This window comes from Acomys minous (genome assembly GCF_964271855.1).
Source record: "Acomys minous genome assembly, chromosome: 1".
NCBI lineage: Eukaryota > Metazoa > Chordata > Mammalia > Rodentia > Muridae > Acomys > Acomys minous.
This window is the reverse complement of record NC_140483.1, coordinates 5,704,127-5,718,379: the sequence shown is the minus strand read 5'-3', so window position 1 is coordinate 5,718,379 and position 14,253 is coordinate 5,704,127. Positions and strand designations below refer to the sequence as shown.

General features: G+C 49.1%; 1 protein-coding gene across 5 annotated transcripts in view; it reads left to right on the top strand.

Annotated features, from left to right (window-relative positions):
* PTPN14 (protein tyrosine phosphatase non-receptor type 14) overlaps window positions 1–14,253 on the top strand; it is a 138,276-nt gene that overhangs the window by 96,089 nt on the left and 27,934 nt on the right. For all 5 annotated transcript variants that reach the window (XR_014777457.1, XM_084773203.1, XM_084773202.1 and 2 more), the window contains 6 exons: window positions 417–504; window positions 3,490–3,578; window positions 6,918–7,005; window positions 7,958–8,040; window positions 10,276–10,333; window positions 13,758–13,830. Coding sequence is in view for 4 of the 5 variants with exons in the window: in XM_084773203.1 (XP_084629329.1) it covers window positions 417–504; window positions 3,490–3,578; window positions 6,918–7,005; window positions 7,958–8,040; window positions 10,276–10,333; window positions 13,758–13,830 (479 nt within the window). In the remaining variant the exon portion in view is untranslated. The remainder of the gene's footprint in view (window positions 1–416; window positions 505–3,489; window positions 3,579–6,917; window positions 7,006–7,957; window positions 8,041–10,275; window positions 10,334–13,757; window positions 13,831–14,253) is intronic.

The following is a 14,253-nucleotide window of genomic DNA, read 5'->3' as shown; positions in this document are numbered from 1 at the left end:
TGCTCCCTGCTTCCTCCCTCCTTTGTCCTTCTTCCCTTTCTGTTTTCTCTTCCTTTTCCCACCACCTTCTCACCTTTCTCTGTAAAAAATTTCCTTTTTAAAATTGTGAAATTTTTCATATCGTAAGCAAAATAATATATTTTTTAAGGCAGACATCTTACGCAGGGATGTGTGGACTGGTGCTTTTAAGGCGATTGGTCCTAATTGAGTCATTTACCTTCCTTTTCTTACTCTTTGTTGAGTGAAAGGCGGCTGAGCATTAGTGCTTAATAAGGCGCTGTCCTCCCTGGTGGAAATGAGCCACCCCCAGAGGCCAGGCCTGTGGCACAGCTCTTGGAGCTGCCGCTAGGACCCTGGGGTTCCCTCGGACTTTGTACCACTGACTGTTTCCTCCTCTGATGCTGTGCTGACTGCAGGGGGATCCTGCCAGCGGAAGCCGAGCTGATGTACATCAACGAAGTGGAGCGTCTGGACGGATTCGGGCAGGAGGTCTTCCCAGTGAAGGTAACACGCCGTTTCCTGCCCCTGCGCATTTTCCAAGTTAAGGTGGATTGCCACAGGCCAAAGTGACAAAAAAGACCCGACAAGGAGCAGCCCAAAGGAGGAAGGCTTATTCTAGCTCACAGTTCAAGGGGAGACAGCCTGTGGTGTTGGAGAAGGCAGCTGATCATATTGCATAAGCAGCCAGGAGACAGAGTCAACAGGAAACAGAGTTATGCTCGGAGGCCCCGGCTCATCCCCAGTGACCTGTGTCCTCCAGCGAGGTTCCACTTCCTAAAGGGTCCATAACCTTCCAAGGGTGAAGTTTTCAAACACACCAGCTCATGGGGGCGGAGGGAGCAGAACAGACATTTCCATCCCAGCCGCTGCAGTTAAGAGCTCACGTTAGGTAAAGCAAACACTCAGAGATTTGGGATTTGATCTTCAGATTTTCTTCAGTTATAGGACAGTCGTCTAGGTGAGTCCAGGCACCTGAAAGCATCCAGGCCAGACCTGTCTTTCTTCCAGCAGGACAGGCAGCTGGTGCCCTTGGCCGTGAACAGAGGCTATCTGGTGGTTTTCCTCTTTACTCTCCTTTAGCAGTGGGGGCGATTGTTGGTGAGGCAGACGGAAGCATCTCTAATACGCAATCGCGTTTTATTTCTCCAGCGCCACAGAGCTGTGTGTGGTGGGTGTTTTGTGGAAACCACACCTAGGAAATCATGAAAGCAAATCACATTCTTTGTAACTGCCCCACCTACTGGAGTGGGTGTGGCTGGGAGCATCCTGAGAGCCCATAATCCAATTTCCCCTCCTTGCTGACCAGCTCTTCAGATGCCTAACGTACCGGTGGTCTAGGAGAGGCCTGTGATGTCAGCACACACACTGCGCTCACCGCTGGCTCCTCTGGCTGCTTTACACAGGCTTTGCCCCTCCTCTGCTGCTCTCGCCTTGCCTTAATGAGAACTGCCTGTGAGCACGGAACAGAGTCAACCGGGGTGGCCGCATCTCCTGGAAAGGGCTGGATGGCTCTCTTTTAGATTTGTTTAATTCTCCTTTGCTTCTCTAATGGCCGCCTTGGTAGGGCTGTAATCTATTTTCCTTGTAGTAATGCCTGTCGAGGCCATCTGCAGCCCACTTAGAGCAACCCATATGTAGTCTTGACATTTTGTGTCACTGAAAAAAAATCAATAAGCGTTTTCTCTATTTCTCCAAAACCAACTCCTCTGACTGGAAGTTGGGGGTTTCATTGTTGCCACCATTTGCTTGTTTATTTTGAGTGTCTGAATTACAGAAAGGGCAAGTAGTTAAGCTAGTGCTGAAGTCTACTGTGCAGTTTCAGTGTGTTTCTAGTAGGTTCTTCAGGGAGTTAACTTCCTTCTTTGGCATGGGAGGACCAGCAGTGATCTTTGTGGGGAACTTGGCTGAGCTGCTAGATTCCCCCAATATATCTGTCCCTGATGGACGTGACCATCCACAGATGCCATGATTCTGGGTGACTGAGGATGGCAGGCGGGAGCCAGAGATAGTGGGAGTGGGGAGTGGGCTACTTGCAAGAAGAAGTTGGAACAAGCAGCCAGCAGCCTGGACAGGGATGGACAGTGAGACTGACTGTGTGGCCCCTACGTGCACGTCTATCTGGAGCCAGCTCTCCCATAATTGGATTCTCAGAATGTCCCCAGCCCTCCTTGAGCACTGTCTCCCTTTCTTCATCCTCCACATGGAGTCAGTAGCTGCTGGCTGAGCTTCTCCTGTACCGACAGAGCCCATGAGCTCACAGGAGGTTGCCCAAGACTGCAGCTGAAGTGCCCTTCCCAGTAGGGTGCCCAGCTCTTAAGTTCGGTCCAGTGGGGCCCAGCTGCCTTGGGCATCCCTTCTGTGTGTCCTTCTATTGTCTCACTCCAAGAATGACTCTTCTTGAGTCACATTCACCACCTGACACTGGTGTGGACCTGCAGGCAAAGCTGGGGTAGGGGGGATTCCTGTAGGCCCCCCCTTTCCCTCCCAGCTCATGGTCTTCACCTTCTTCCTCCACATGCATCTTTCTGTGGTACAACTTGCCTTTCATCTTTTCTTCAGCATAGAAACTATAGTGTTTCTTCTTCGACCGACCTCTTCCTGCCACTACATTCTGAATGCTGGGGTTGCTGGGGTGCACCCCCTGACCTGTTCTCTTTTTACATCTCCATGGGTTGACCACAGTGGCTGTCATACCTTAACTCAATCCCCCTAGACTTGTGATGTCAACTTGGAGGGAGGGAGGGAGGGTCCCGTCTCTAGGGGATGGGAGGCCTGCCTTCCATATTTGCTCTTGTTATCAGGACCGCCCCCCCCCCTTGTACCAGGAAAAGGACCTACTCTGGTGAAAGCAGGGAACCTCACGATAGCTCCTCCAAAGTTTAGTCTTTGCCCACTGTTATCACAACCCTGGCAGCCAGGTATCCCAGGAAATGGGTGGGTGGCATCTGACTTGTCGACTCAGAGCTGAAGACAAGGCATCCAGTGTCTTTAGCAGAGGGCCCAGGGGTGGCCCACCAGTGAAGTTCACAAGGCTTACCCTGTGTCACAAAACTCACCATGAGCAGACAGCGCAGCATTCCCTATTTTGGGGAGTTTTGAGAATACAGTATGTTGTTGCTAACTACAGTTTGTGTAATGAACAATGAATCTCTGAATCTGCCCCTCTAATTTAATTAAAATTTGTGTCGTGGCCCACATCTCCTCACCCCTGCTGCCACTAAATTCTGCCGCTTGCCACCCCGCTCTCTGCTCTGCTGGGCCCTACTCCCATCTAAGTGAGTGCGCTGTTTGCCTCCCCCTGCCTTTCCTATTTTACTTAGGATAATGGCACCAGTTACAAATGCCAGAGCACCCTATTTAAAGTCCACAGGGTATTCCATCCCCCACCTCTTGCTCCATTCGTCTCCCTCGGGCTGGATAACCTTGGCTATTGAGAACGGTGCGGTACAGCAATGGTGGTAACAGATGCCTTCTGTTGGTCTCCCGCAGGACAGTCACGGCAACAGCATGCACCTCGGCATTTTCTTTATGGGGATCTTTGTGAGGAACAGAATCGGAAGACAGGCAGTAATATACAGGTAATCTGCCCCGCCCCCTCCCGTCAGAGGCTGTAGGCGGTGCCATCAGCTGTTGCTAGTCAGTGAGTGGAGAGCCACGCCGGACCTGACCTGCATGAGCTACATTTTCTCAGTTCAGATGAAAGTAGCCAGCTTCAGGATTGATGGGGAAAAACTGATATCGCTTTTCCTGGAGGCTCAGCCTCTTCCTCCCTGACTATAGGAAATGTGCATTTCAAGCCCACTGAGTCAGTGGGTGGACCTTGAGAGTGGGAAGAGCAGGTGTGTCCTCAGCCCTGCCGGTGTGTCCTCAGCCATATAGGTGTGTCCTCAGCCGTCCTCAGCCCTGCAGGTGTGTCCTCAGCCCTGCTGGTTGGTGTTGTTGGGACTGTCCCTGGCCACAGCCCTGCACACTTTGCCTGACCGTGTGCTGCCCACGTGCAGACTATTCTTTGTACTAATAAAAAGGGATTGGTTGCCTGTGGAAGTGTGTCTTAGAAGCGGTCAGTCCGTGATAACAAATGAAACGACCTGAGTATTTTTTTTTTAATTACTTGGACCCTTTAACCTTTTTTTCCATTCAGTACAAGCAAATCCTGTCCAGGAATATGGTGAATGGCCCCACCCACCCCTGCCCACTAGCCGGTCTCTGCATGGTTGTCCACAGGCTCACTTTTGCGTACCAGGGCAGTCTGGCCCTGTGTTGATTGACAGAGTACCGTTTTTGTGTGTGCGTCTTATGTGTGCAGCTGTGTACCTGGGGCAGGTGTCAGTGACGGCTCTAGCACACGAAGCACAGTCTCCTGGCCTGGTGGCTTCCAGCGTGAAGTGCCTGGATCAGGGAGATGCACCTTTACAGTTGTCCAACAGGAGCCACCCTGGTTGGCATCACTTGCCCTAGGTCCCCACTTAGCCATCATTTTTATTTTGCCCTCTTGTTGTTTGAAGCTAGGATGAAGGCAGAGACCAGAGGACACAAACTTTTAAGGGCTAGGGAACTGTATTGTAGTTGGTAAAGTCCTGCAAGGACCTAAGTTCTGTCCCCAGAGCAAACATAAACATGCTGGGCATGGTAGCAGAGCTTTGTAGTCCCAGATCTGGGAGGGCAAGGCAAGTAGAGATCTTGGGATTAGCTGGCTAACCCCGCTAACGTCTTTAGCAAGTTCCAGACCAGGGAGAGACTGCCTCAAAAACCAAGGTGGAGGGTGACAGAGGAAGGACACTCAAGTTTGTCGCTTGGATTACATACACACACAAAAGCTTGTCACTTGGATTACACACACACACACTCAAAAGCTTGTCACTTGGATTACACACACACATGCACAATCTTATCACTTGGATTATACACACACACACACACACACACACACACACACACACACACACACACACAATCTTGTCACATGGATTACATACACGCACAGGCTTGTCACTTGGATTACACATACACACACACAACACACACAAAGCTTGTCACTTGGATTACACACACACATACACACATACACACTTGTCGCTTGGATTACACGCACACACACACACAGACAAAAGCTTGTCACTTGGATTACATACACACACACAAAAGCTTGTCACTTGGATTACATACACACACACAAAAGCTTGTCACTTGAATTACACACACACACACACACACACACACACACGCACGCACGCACGCGCGCGCACACACACACACACACACACACACACACACACACACATACACACACACTACTGAACTGAAGCAGCCCCGTGCAGATGTCAGAACCAGAAGCCTCTGGTAGTGTTTATTCCATTCCTTCAGCAGCTGCACAGGGTGGGCACAGGGTGAGCACAGGGTGAGCACAGGGTGGGCACAGGGTGGGCACAGGGTGAGTGCTGGCTGTCGAGTTTTTGCAGTTGCTTTGAAGGAATTTATCTGTAAAAGAGAAGCCACTTCCTTTCTCTTGAGATCCTACCAGCAGGAGGTGGCTACTCAGCCTGGCGTCTGTGCCAGGGAGCACAAGTGTAGGGAGCACATGTGTGGGGAGCACAGCTACTCTGGACTAGGCAGGTGGCTGGTGCTAACTTTGAAAACCCCGGGTAAAGAACTCGCCCGTCTCCGATTCAGGGAGTTGGGTTCTCATTAGTGTCTGCATTGCATCTGCTGTGAGGAGAGGAGCAAACCGCTGCTTTTTCTGCCTCTGATAGGATGTGAGAATTGAATTCTGTGCCGTAGGCTGGCTCAGTGCAGGGATTACAGGCATGGAAACATGCTGGGTGAGGAGCCTGTAGCCTTCCTGGGCCTTGTGAGAGATCTAATCCCAGAAGGAAGAACAGCGGGCTGGGGAGTGAGCACTCCAGCAGGCCTGCTCTCTGCCTGAGTGTGTGGACTGAGGGAGGGCTTCATAGAGCACGAGTCTTAAAGGGCTGGGGGCAGAGCCCAGAGGGAGCACTGTTCGCCTGCGTGTGGGAGGCCAGTCTCCAGCGGCACAGAACACCGTGTAGTGGTGGAAGCAGGTGGATCAGGGCTTCGTTCAGGGTCACTCTCAGCTAGGTGGCAAGTTTGAGATCAGCCTGGAATACTGGAGACCTGTCTTTTTTTTAAAAAAGGAAGGAAGGAGGAGAGAGACAGAGAAAGAGAAGGAGGGGGAGGAAGGAGAGGAAGAAGAAGAGGAGGGGGCAGGGGAGAGAGAGCTGCATCATCAGCTGCAGCTGGAGCATTAAAAAGATGGCTGGGAACTTGCTCCAAGTAGAAACGGAAGCAACCACTTATTTCTTGGTGTCTGGCACCTGCTTCTGGGATTAGATTCCTCCTAAGACCCTGGCTGGCCACAGGCGCCACACACGGGTGGACTCGGTGTCGTCATGCCTGTCTCCATGCACTTAGTCCATGCCCTGCACACGCATGTGGACAGGTCTCTGAGGACAGGCAAGGAGAGCATGCACGGGTGTGTTTAGATCATGGGGTATAGATACATAAATCAACAGTGGGCATTTTTTTTTCCAAGATGGCACAGTGAATGTGCACAGGGCAACAGGACTTTGACTGTACTTTGAGGTAAGTAAAACATTCAGGGGAGGCGCTTCATCATCAGAAAACTTGGGAGGAAGGTAACAAGACCTTTGCAGGTTTTTCTCAAAGCTACCCACAAAGAAAACGTTTCACGGATGTCACCATGCAGATGCATTTCAAATCGAACTGTTGCTCAAGTGAATTAGGACATACTGCATTTATTTTCATTTTTTCCTTTGAAAGGTGGGATATTTAAGCTATTGTTAAAGAGACAGAATAGTGACGTCATAATTATGAGACCTTTCTCATGGCGAATACACGGACCGTTTCTGAGTAAGCTCTGTCACATTTCTTTGGCCCAGGTGGAATGACATTGGGAGTGTCACCCACAGCAAAGCAGCAATCCTGCTGGAGCTGATTGACAAAGAGGAGACGGCGCTCTTCCACACAGTGAGTCCAGGGGCCTGCATCGCCTGGGGACAGATTTATTTTTTTTTAAAGCTAACAATGCTTTTGCCTCATTCACCATGCCCAGCCTTCTGATGAGCCACATTGTTGTCATCTATGAAGTTTACACTTAAAGATTGCTAAATCAAGTCACGCATGCATACAAATGTGCATGTACGCAGACAGACAGACAGACAGACACACACACACCTACCTATGTACACATGCATGCATACCTACACATGCTGATGCACACACACACACCATGCCTCATCATGTCAGCTCTGAGCTGCATCCTTAGGTGTCCTGGCTGCACATTGGCACACACCTGTACTCCGTAAGGGATGCAGTGCTATTGGAGAGATTTTTTCCTAATACTTGCCTGGTCGTACATGACTTCTTGCAAGTGGTGGATGCTCCCTCTGGCTTTGGCACTAAGATTCATGTTTGTCCAGCATGGCACAGCACTCTGGCCACAGTCTTCCTCAGGTGACTCCTCATTGTGTCCGACTGCATTGTCTGTTGCCGGCTGACCTGGAATTTTCAGTCCCCCCTTAGCCCACACTGTCTGGAGTTATTCGGGTCCCTTCTCAGGAGCCAAGGCTGTCCCCTCACCACACCGTCTCTGGCTGGGTGACATTGGTGTTAATTGTAGACGTTGATTCAGTTACTTGCTCTGAAGGTTCGGGTTTAGAATTACTAAGAACCTGTCAGTTCATCATTACAGACCCAGAACCTTTGATGTCACTAGCGGACGGCCATTCCTGCCATCTTTGCTGGCCATGGTAGCGTGGACACCGTGGAAACCAATGGTCGGTTCGCTGCCTGGCCTGGCATGTTATTTTGTTCTTCGGATGAAAGGGAGGAGATTAATGTCTGTACAGATCAGTCTTCATGAAGCAAATATCTAATCAAACAGTTGCTTATTTTTTTCCCCCATCTCTTCTTTTTCAAGGATGATATTGAAAATGCCAAGTATATTTCCCGCTTATTTACAGCACGGCACAAGTTTTACAAACAGAACAAGATCTGCACAGAGTAAGTGAATGCTAGCTCACCGTCTCTCTGAATGGCTTAGTCCTATTAAATCGAGCACTTTTCCCTTGATCCTTCTAGAAGCCATAGGAAGAGACCAAAGCCAGTCAGAAGGCAGAGAAGTCTACTGCAGTCCATGTGCCTAGAGAGACACTCATTCATTCCCAAATTGACTACAAATGTTTAACTTCCCGGACGCGGAGGCCACCTCAGTGCCTTTCTGGCTCTCGGCTCTGAGTTCGGAAGACCCAGCTGCTCCCAATTTGCCCAGGTGCCCCTCCGTGTTAGAAGTGGAGTACGTTCAGAAGTGGGGAGCACAGCGATGAGTCTACTTAAAAGAGAAGACTCTGCCGCAGGCCCGGCCTGTTTCCGCTCACAGTTGGCTAACCCTGCGTGCGCTCCTGGGTCGTGCCATCTGACGGCAAATGAGAGGCCAGGGTAATTAGAGGGGGATTTGGAAGGCACGCCGAGATGGTGCACATCTGTATGCCTTTTTAATTTAGTTCGGAAATAAAGACGATAAATCTGAGTCTGATTGAGGGCACTTCCTCATGGCCTGACCTCGGAGATGGCGTGCCGGGGGCCGACTCTGCCGTCCCCCTGCCTTTGGCTGCTTTCAAAAGGCGTTCCCCAGCAGAACACACTTGCCGCTTGGGCCCCCAAGGTGTTTAATTTTGGTTCAGAGAGTGTCAGGGATGGAAATGGCAGAGGGAAGCTGTCTTTCCACTCCCACAGTGGGCACATCCAAGCAGGGTAGCCTATTGCTGGACAGCAGGTGCCGCTGGAGAAGGCAGCTGCTCAGAACTGGGCCTCAGGTGAGTGTAGACATTTTTTTTTTTTAACTCCAGACATTTTCAAACCAGACACTGAAATTGGTCAGTGCTAGGGCCTGAAAGTACATCTCATAGTTTAGGTCTACCAGCAGCAACATTGGCAAAGATGGCATAACCATGCCTTTTGCAGACACATAGTCAACACTCAACCATAAGGAATCTGTTCTGCTCTTGCCTTTGAATTCTGCTGGTGGCCTTGCTGCCATCAAGAATTCTGTAGCTTGACTTCCATGTGGTCTATATGAACCCATTTCAAGAGTTCCAGTCTTTAGGTTTAACTGTTTCTCAGCAAACGTCTTCGTTGCTGTGCTCACACTGTGTTCACACCATTCTCCTAGAGTGAACATCATGATGTAATGCTGAAAACCAAGAATCCTGACCCAGGGTAACCCTGCATGGGGAGCAGTTGAACCTCCCTTTTCTGCGTGCACACTGTGCTCACCCTAGCTCAGGGGCAGCCTCCTTCCCCTCCCATGGCTGAGTCCTTGCCGGCGGCGGTGGGCCTCACTCCAGGGTTTGGCTGCTGCCCCTTTGACCTAGGGAGGAAGAGCTGGAGGACCGTGTTTACCTCAGCGATGATAACGCTGGGTTTGGCCAGCTGCTAAAAAACTCAGCATTGCTGCGTTGTCGCCATGGTTTCACTATGGCAAAGACACTTATCAGCAAGCAGGTAGAAGGGCAGCTTTCCAAATAAGGATGGTCTGTATGAAGAATTTTAGCCTGATGAAAAGGCTGTATCTTGTTTTGATTTTTTTTTTCTCAAGAGTGGATGCTCCCTGTTCCTACTTGTGTCACCTCTCTGTTATCACTGTTTAATCAATGCTGGGGTGCTCTCTTTGTAAAAGATTAGTTGGGTTCCGGATATAACCTCAGTTATGGAATATCTGCCTAGCTTTGCTGGCTTTGACCTCCCCCCCCCCCCCCCCCCAAAGCATCAGAACAGAGTTTAAAGCAAACAAAAAGGACAGATGGCTTGGTAAACATTTGCAGTGTGTATTATCTTTATGGGCTCAAACTGAAAGATACTCTCTCTATTTTGGGGATTTTATTTAAACTGGAAGCACTTTTCAAAGTTTTTTTTATTATGCATATGCACACAGGACATGCTGGACATTGTTTTAGAAGTCCGCGTGATGTGAGGTTTTTTAGTCTTTTCTCTCTCATAATATTTCTTTTTAAATAAGCCTCATTCTCCCAGTAGTAGTGAGCAAAGCATTATGAAAATATGTGTTGCAATCATTTTGAGGACAAAAGAAGAGTGACAAAGGAGTTGAGTTCTTAGCATCAGTGTGTGAACTGTGTTTGCTGTGTGTGCTGTGAGGCAGGCCTCGCTGCCTCCCTTCTCTGACCTTTTGTACTTCTGGTCAGCAATAGTGATGATTCTTATTTTTAATTTTTCATATAGACAGTCAAATTCTCCACCCCCGATCAGACGCGGGCCCACCTGGAGCCGCTCCTCACTGGTACGTACACTCTTCAGTTAGTGGCCTGCCTGTCAGGATAAAGGCTGTGATGGATTTGAGGGGAGAGGACAAAGGGTACCATTGCCGTGGGAGAGTTGCTAGAAGCATGGGAGGCCATTGCTCAGTTGCAGGAGGGGTGGTAAGTACCCACTGTGTCCCACTCACCCACGGACACATCCCTGCATGTGGTCTGAGGTACTCCCCAGTCTCATTCCAGGTCAGAGTGATCATGTACCTTCGGGCCATTTGCTCATCTGCTCTGTTAACAAGTCCCAGTGGTAAGTGCTACAGATTCTAAGGAATTCACTGCCACAGATAGAGCCAAGCAAACTAGCCAGAAAATGCCTTTTAAATGAACCGCAACCAAATAAGTCTGGTTTAACGGTCTCAGTATATGAAACGGATGGGGCATTTTCTAATTTCCAGACTTCAGTCAGTATAGCCGCAGCCTCCAGCTGATTTCTACATTTTAGAAGCTGTTCTTTTTCCTGGTGATATGGACAAGATACACAGCTGTAGACCTACTGTAGGCACTTCCTGTCGTAAGGAGGACTCGGGGGTGGTAGGGCAGGCCTGTGTTTTGTTTTCAGCTTGTCTCGGCACAGGTCTTTAAGGCGTGGCTTTTTAAAATATTTTTTTAAGATGTATTTATTATGTGTACAGTGCTCTGCCTTCATGACAGAAGAGGGCATTAGGTCATATTATAGATGGCAGTGAGCCACCCTGTGGTTGCTGGGAATTGAACTCAGGACCTCTGGAAGAGCAGTCGGTGCCTCTAACCCCTGAGCCATCTCTCCAGCTTTTTATAGATAGCCAAGACAAACATGTGGCCTTCCTCCTCAGGTGTATGTACAGTTCTCTGCAGACAATAGGCAGGAGCCCCTAAGTGAAGTCTTCTCTGTATCCAGTGTGTGCCTAGCCTGTCTTCAGCTTCTCTCTTAGAAAGCTTAGAAGGCATTGTTTTTTCTTTCTGGAAAGAGCATCACAGAGACTGTTAGAATTCTAGAGTTGAGCCACGCGGGAATTCCTGAGCTCGTGTGGCTGTTGCCGATGTCACCGTGACCCTGTCTCTGCCTTGTGGTCTGGCACGTTAGTGATCTGGAGGGGCCCTCTGCTCTTTCTCGGAGTGCGGTGGGTTTGCTCATGCTTGCTTGCCTGCTTCACTGCCCTCTGTTAATGCTGTCTGCCTTTGCCCTTCTTCACCTCCTGGTTTTGTTAGTGAGATCAAGTGTCATTTGTTCCCGTGAGCTATGTCTGATGACAGACCACAAGCTCTCAGGCATTCCTGGGAGCCAGAGAGCCTGCCTTGATTTCTTGGATGGGGAGGGTCTACAGGGGTCTGGATTCCGAGGTCTGTTCACCCTGCCCTGTAGGTCTGAGCCATCCTTTCGAGTGAGACAACGGACTATGGTATCTTAATGGTCCTTGCTAATAAGCATCTTGGCTTCCTTGCCAATTTCTCTCTCTCTCTCTCTCTCTCTCTCTCTCTCTCTCTCTCTCTCTCTCTCTCCACCCCTCTCTCTCCTTCTCTCTTTCTTTATGATGCCTATAGTCATGAATATATATATATATATTTTTTTTATTTATTTATTTATTTATTTATTTTGTCAATTTGACACAAGCCCCTGGATGTACCTCAGAAGACAGAGTCTTATTTGAAGACTCGCCTACATCACACTGGTATGGGCACATCTACAGGGAATTTTCTCTTCTTTATTCTCTGTGGCCCTGGCTGCTTTACTCTCACCCCATGTCCTCCCAGAATCCTGCCCTGCTGTAGGTCCCCAGCTTGTCACAGAGATGGCCCTGCCCACAGCTTCTCTTCTCTCACAGGGCATTTTCCACATTGATAATTGATGTAGAAAGGCACAGCCCACTGTGGGTGGTGCCATCCCTGGATAGGTGGGTCTGGGCTGTATAGGAAAGGCAGCTGAGCATGCCAGGGCAAGCCAGTAAGCAGTGTTCCTCCATGGTTTCTGTTTTAAGCTCCTGCCTTGAGTTTCTACCTTAATTTCTTCAGTGGACAATGATCTGTAAACAGACAAACCCTGTCCTCCCAAAGTTGTTTTTAGTTTTTATTTTTTTTTAAATCATGGCAATGGAAACCACACTAGAACATCTATGTTGCGGCGTTTATTTCTGTATTAGAAGATATGGAAAATTATAATATATCAGAATAAATAAATCAGGATTTGGCATTTATGTAGCTCAGTAGTAGAACATTTGCCAAACATGTGAAGGGCAGGAGGCCTCAAGTGGCCCTTTACCAACACCCTCCCCTGTCCCAAAAAGAAGAAATTAAATATAATCCAGAAACAGCATTTGGAAATGGCTTTTCACTGTATACTTAGCCCAGTTCATAAAGTCACTTAATGTTTTGTTGTTTTCTAAATAGGAGCAAGAGGCAGCTGTAAACCAAGCTTCTTTATGCCTCTGCTTGTGTTTCTCCTGCCATTGTGTCTTCACTCGCTTCCAGCCTATTAAGCTGACAGTCCTTAGCCACTGCAGAAAATTTTAGTTGAATGATGTGTTGTCCTCAAAAGGAAAAATACTTGGAAAGACTTTGCAGCTCTGAAGTCATCCCGCAGGACTTGTGCAATTCCAAGGCCAGCAGCGTGTCTCCTGTGCACCTGGGGTCTCCTCTGCTTCCTTTCAAGCCTTCTCTCTTCTCTCATTCCGGCTGGTTTTTGGATCCCTTGTTTTCACGACCTTCCTGGTTACCCATCTGATGCCTTGATATGGACAAGGATGGCCTTGAAGGCACAGAGATCTGCCTTTGTCTGCTTCCCAGGTGCTAGAACCCAGCTTCTGACCCCGTTATCTTGAGATAATAGCTAGCCGGCAGAGATAGGAGATGGACCATCCATTGTCTTTGGTGCTCTATACATTGTTTTACCTCCCCCCCCCCCCTTTCTGCAGCAGAAAGTGGTTCAGATTGGTCTAAATGGGCATGTTTCAGACTCAATGGAAGAGATCCTGTATCCTAACTGCGCTAGAGGGCCTGTGTGGCCCGGGCCACACTTGGTTCTGCAGTGGCCTTGACCCTGTGTGTGTCACATTTTGGATTCCTATGTAAATTCACCACTGGGCCCAGTGTAAGACAGTGCTGACCCTACACGAACCTCCTTTCATGCTGTGAACTGGGACTGTGGGCTCTGCTACTGTGTCGGGAGCATGTGGGCCCAGGAAGGAACCAGCTTTGGACAGAATAAACCAAGTTTCCCTTCTTCTACTTCCTCCATGGGTGTGCCTCTTCTGCTACCTGTTACAGGGGTTGGTGCCCAAGACCACCCTAGCAAACGGCTGCACATGGCTTTGGATGCTTGCCTCTTTCTCTTTCTGACCTTGAACCAGTCTCTGTGAGGTGGGGTGGTCAGAAGGGTGGCCTCCGGTGCTGCAGTGTGTTCTGTCTTCTCTGTTTCAGCCAAGGCAGCAGCCGTACATCCTGCCTCCCATGCAGTGTGGCGAGCACTACTCGGAGACCCACACTTCCCAAGGTAACTGCTGCTCTTCCTTTTGCCTCTGTAAGACAAAAGCCTGGGTCCTGGGGCACAGCCAAGACGCTTGCTTGAAAATGTCAGTGATGGTTTGATGTTAACTTTGTTATTATCGAGCTGGAGACATGGCTCAGAGGTTAAGAGTACTGGCTGCTCTTCCAAAGGTCATGAGTTCAATTCCCAGCAACCACATGAAGGCTCACAACCATCTAAATGAGATCAGGTGCCCTCTTCTGGTGTGCAGGCATACATTTGGACAGAATACTGTATACATAATAAATAAATAAATCTTAACAACAACAACAACAAAAACCCCAACTTTGTCATTGTCTGAACATAGCAGCTAGCAGATTCAGTTTAAACAATTTAGCATATCAGCTGCCTGGGAAGATTCCAGCGACTAGGCCACCTGGAGGGTGAATT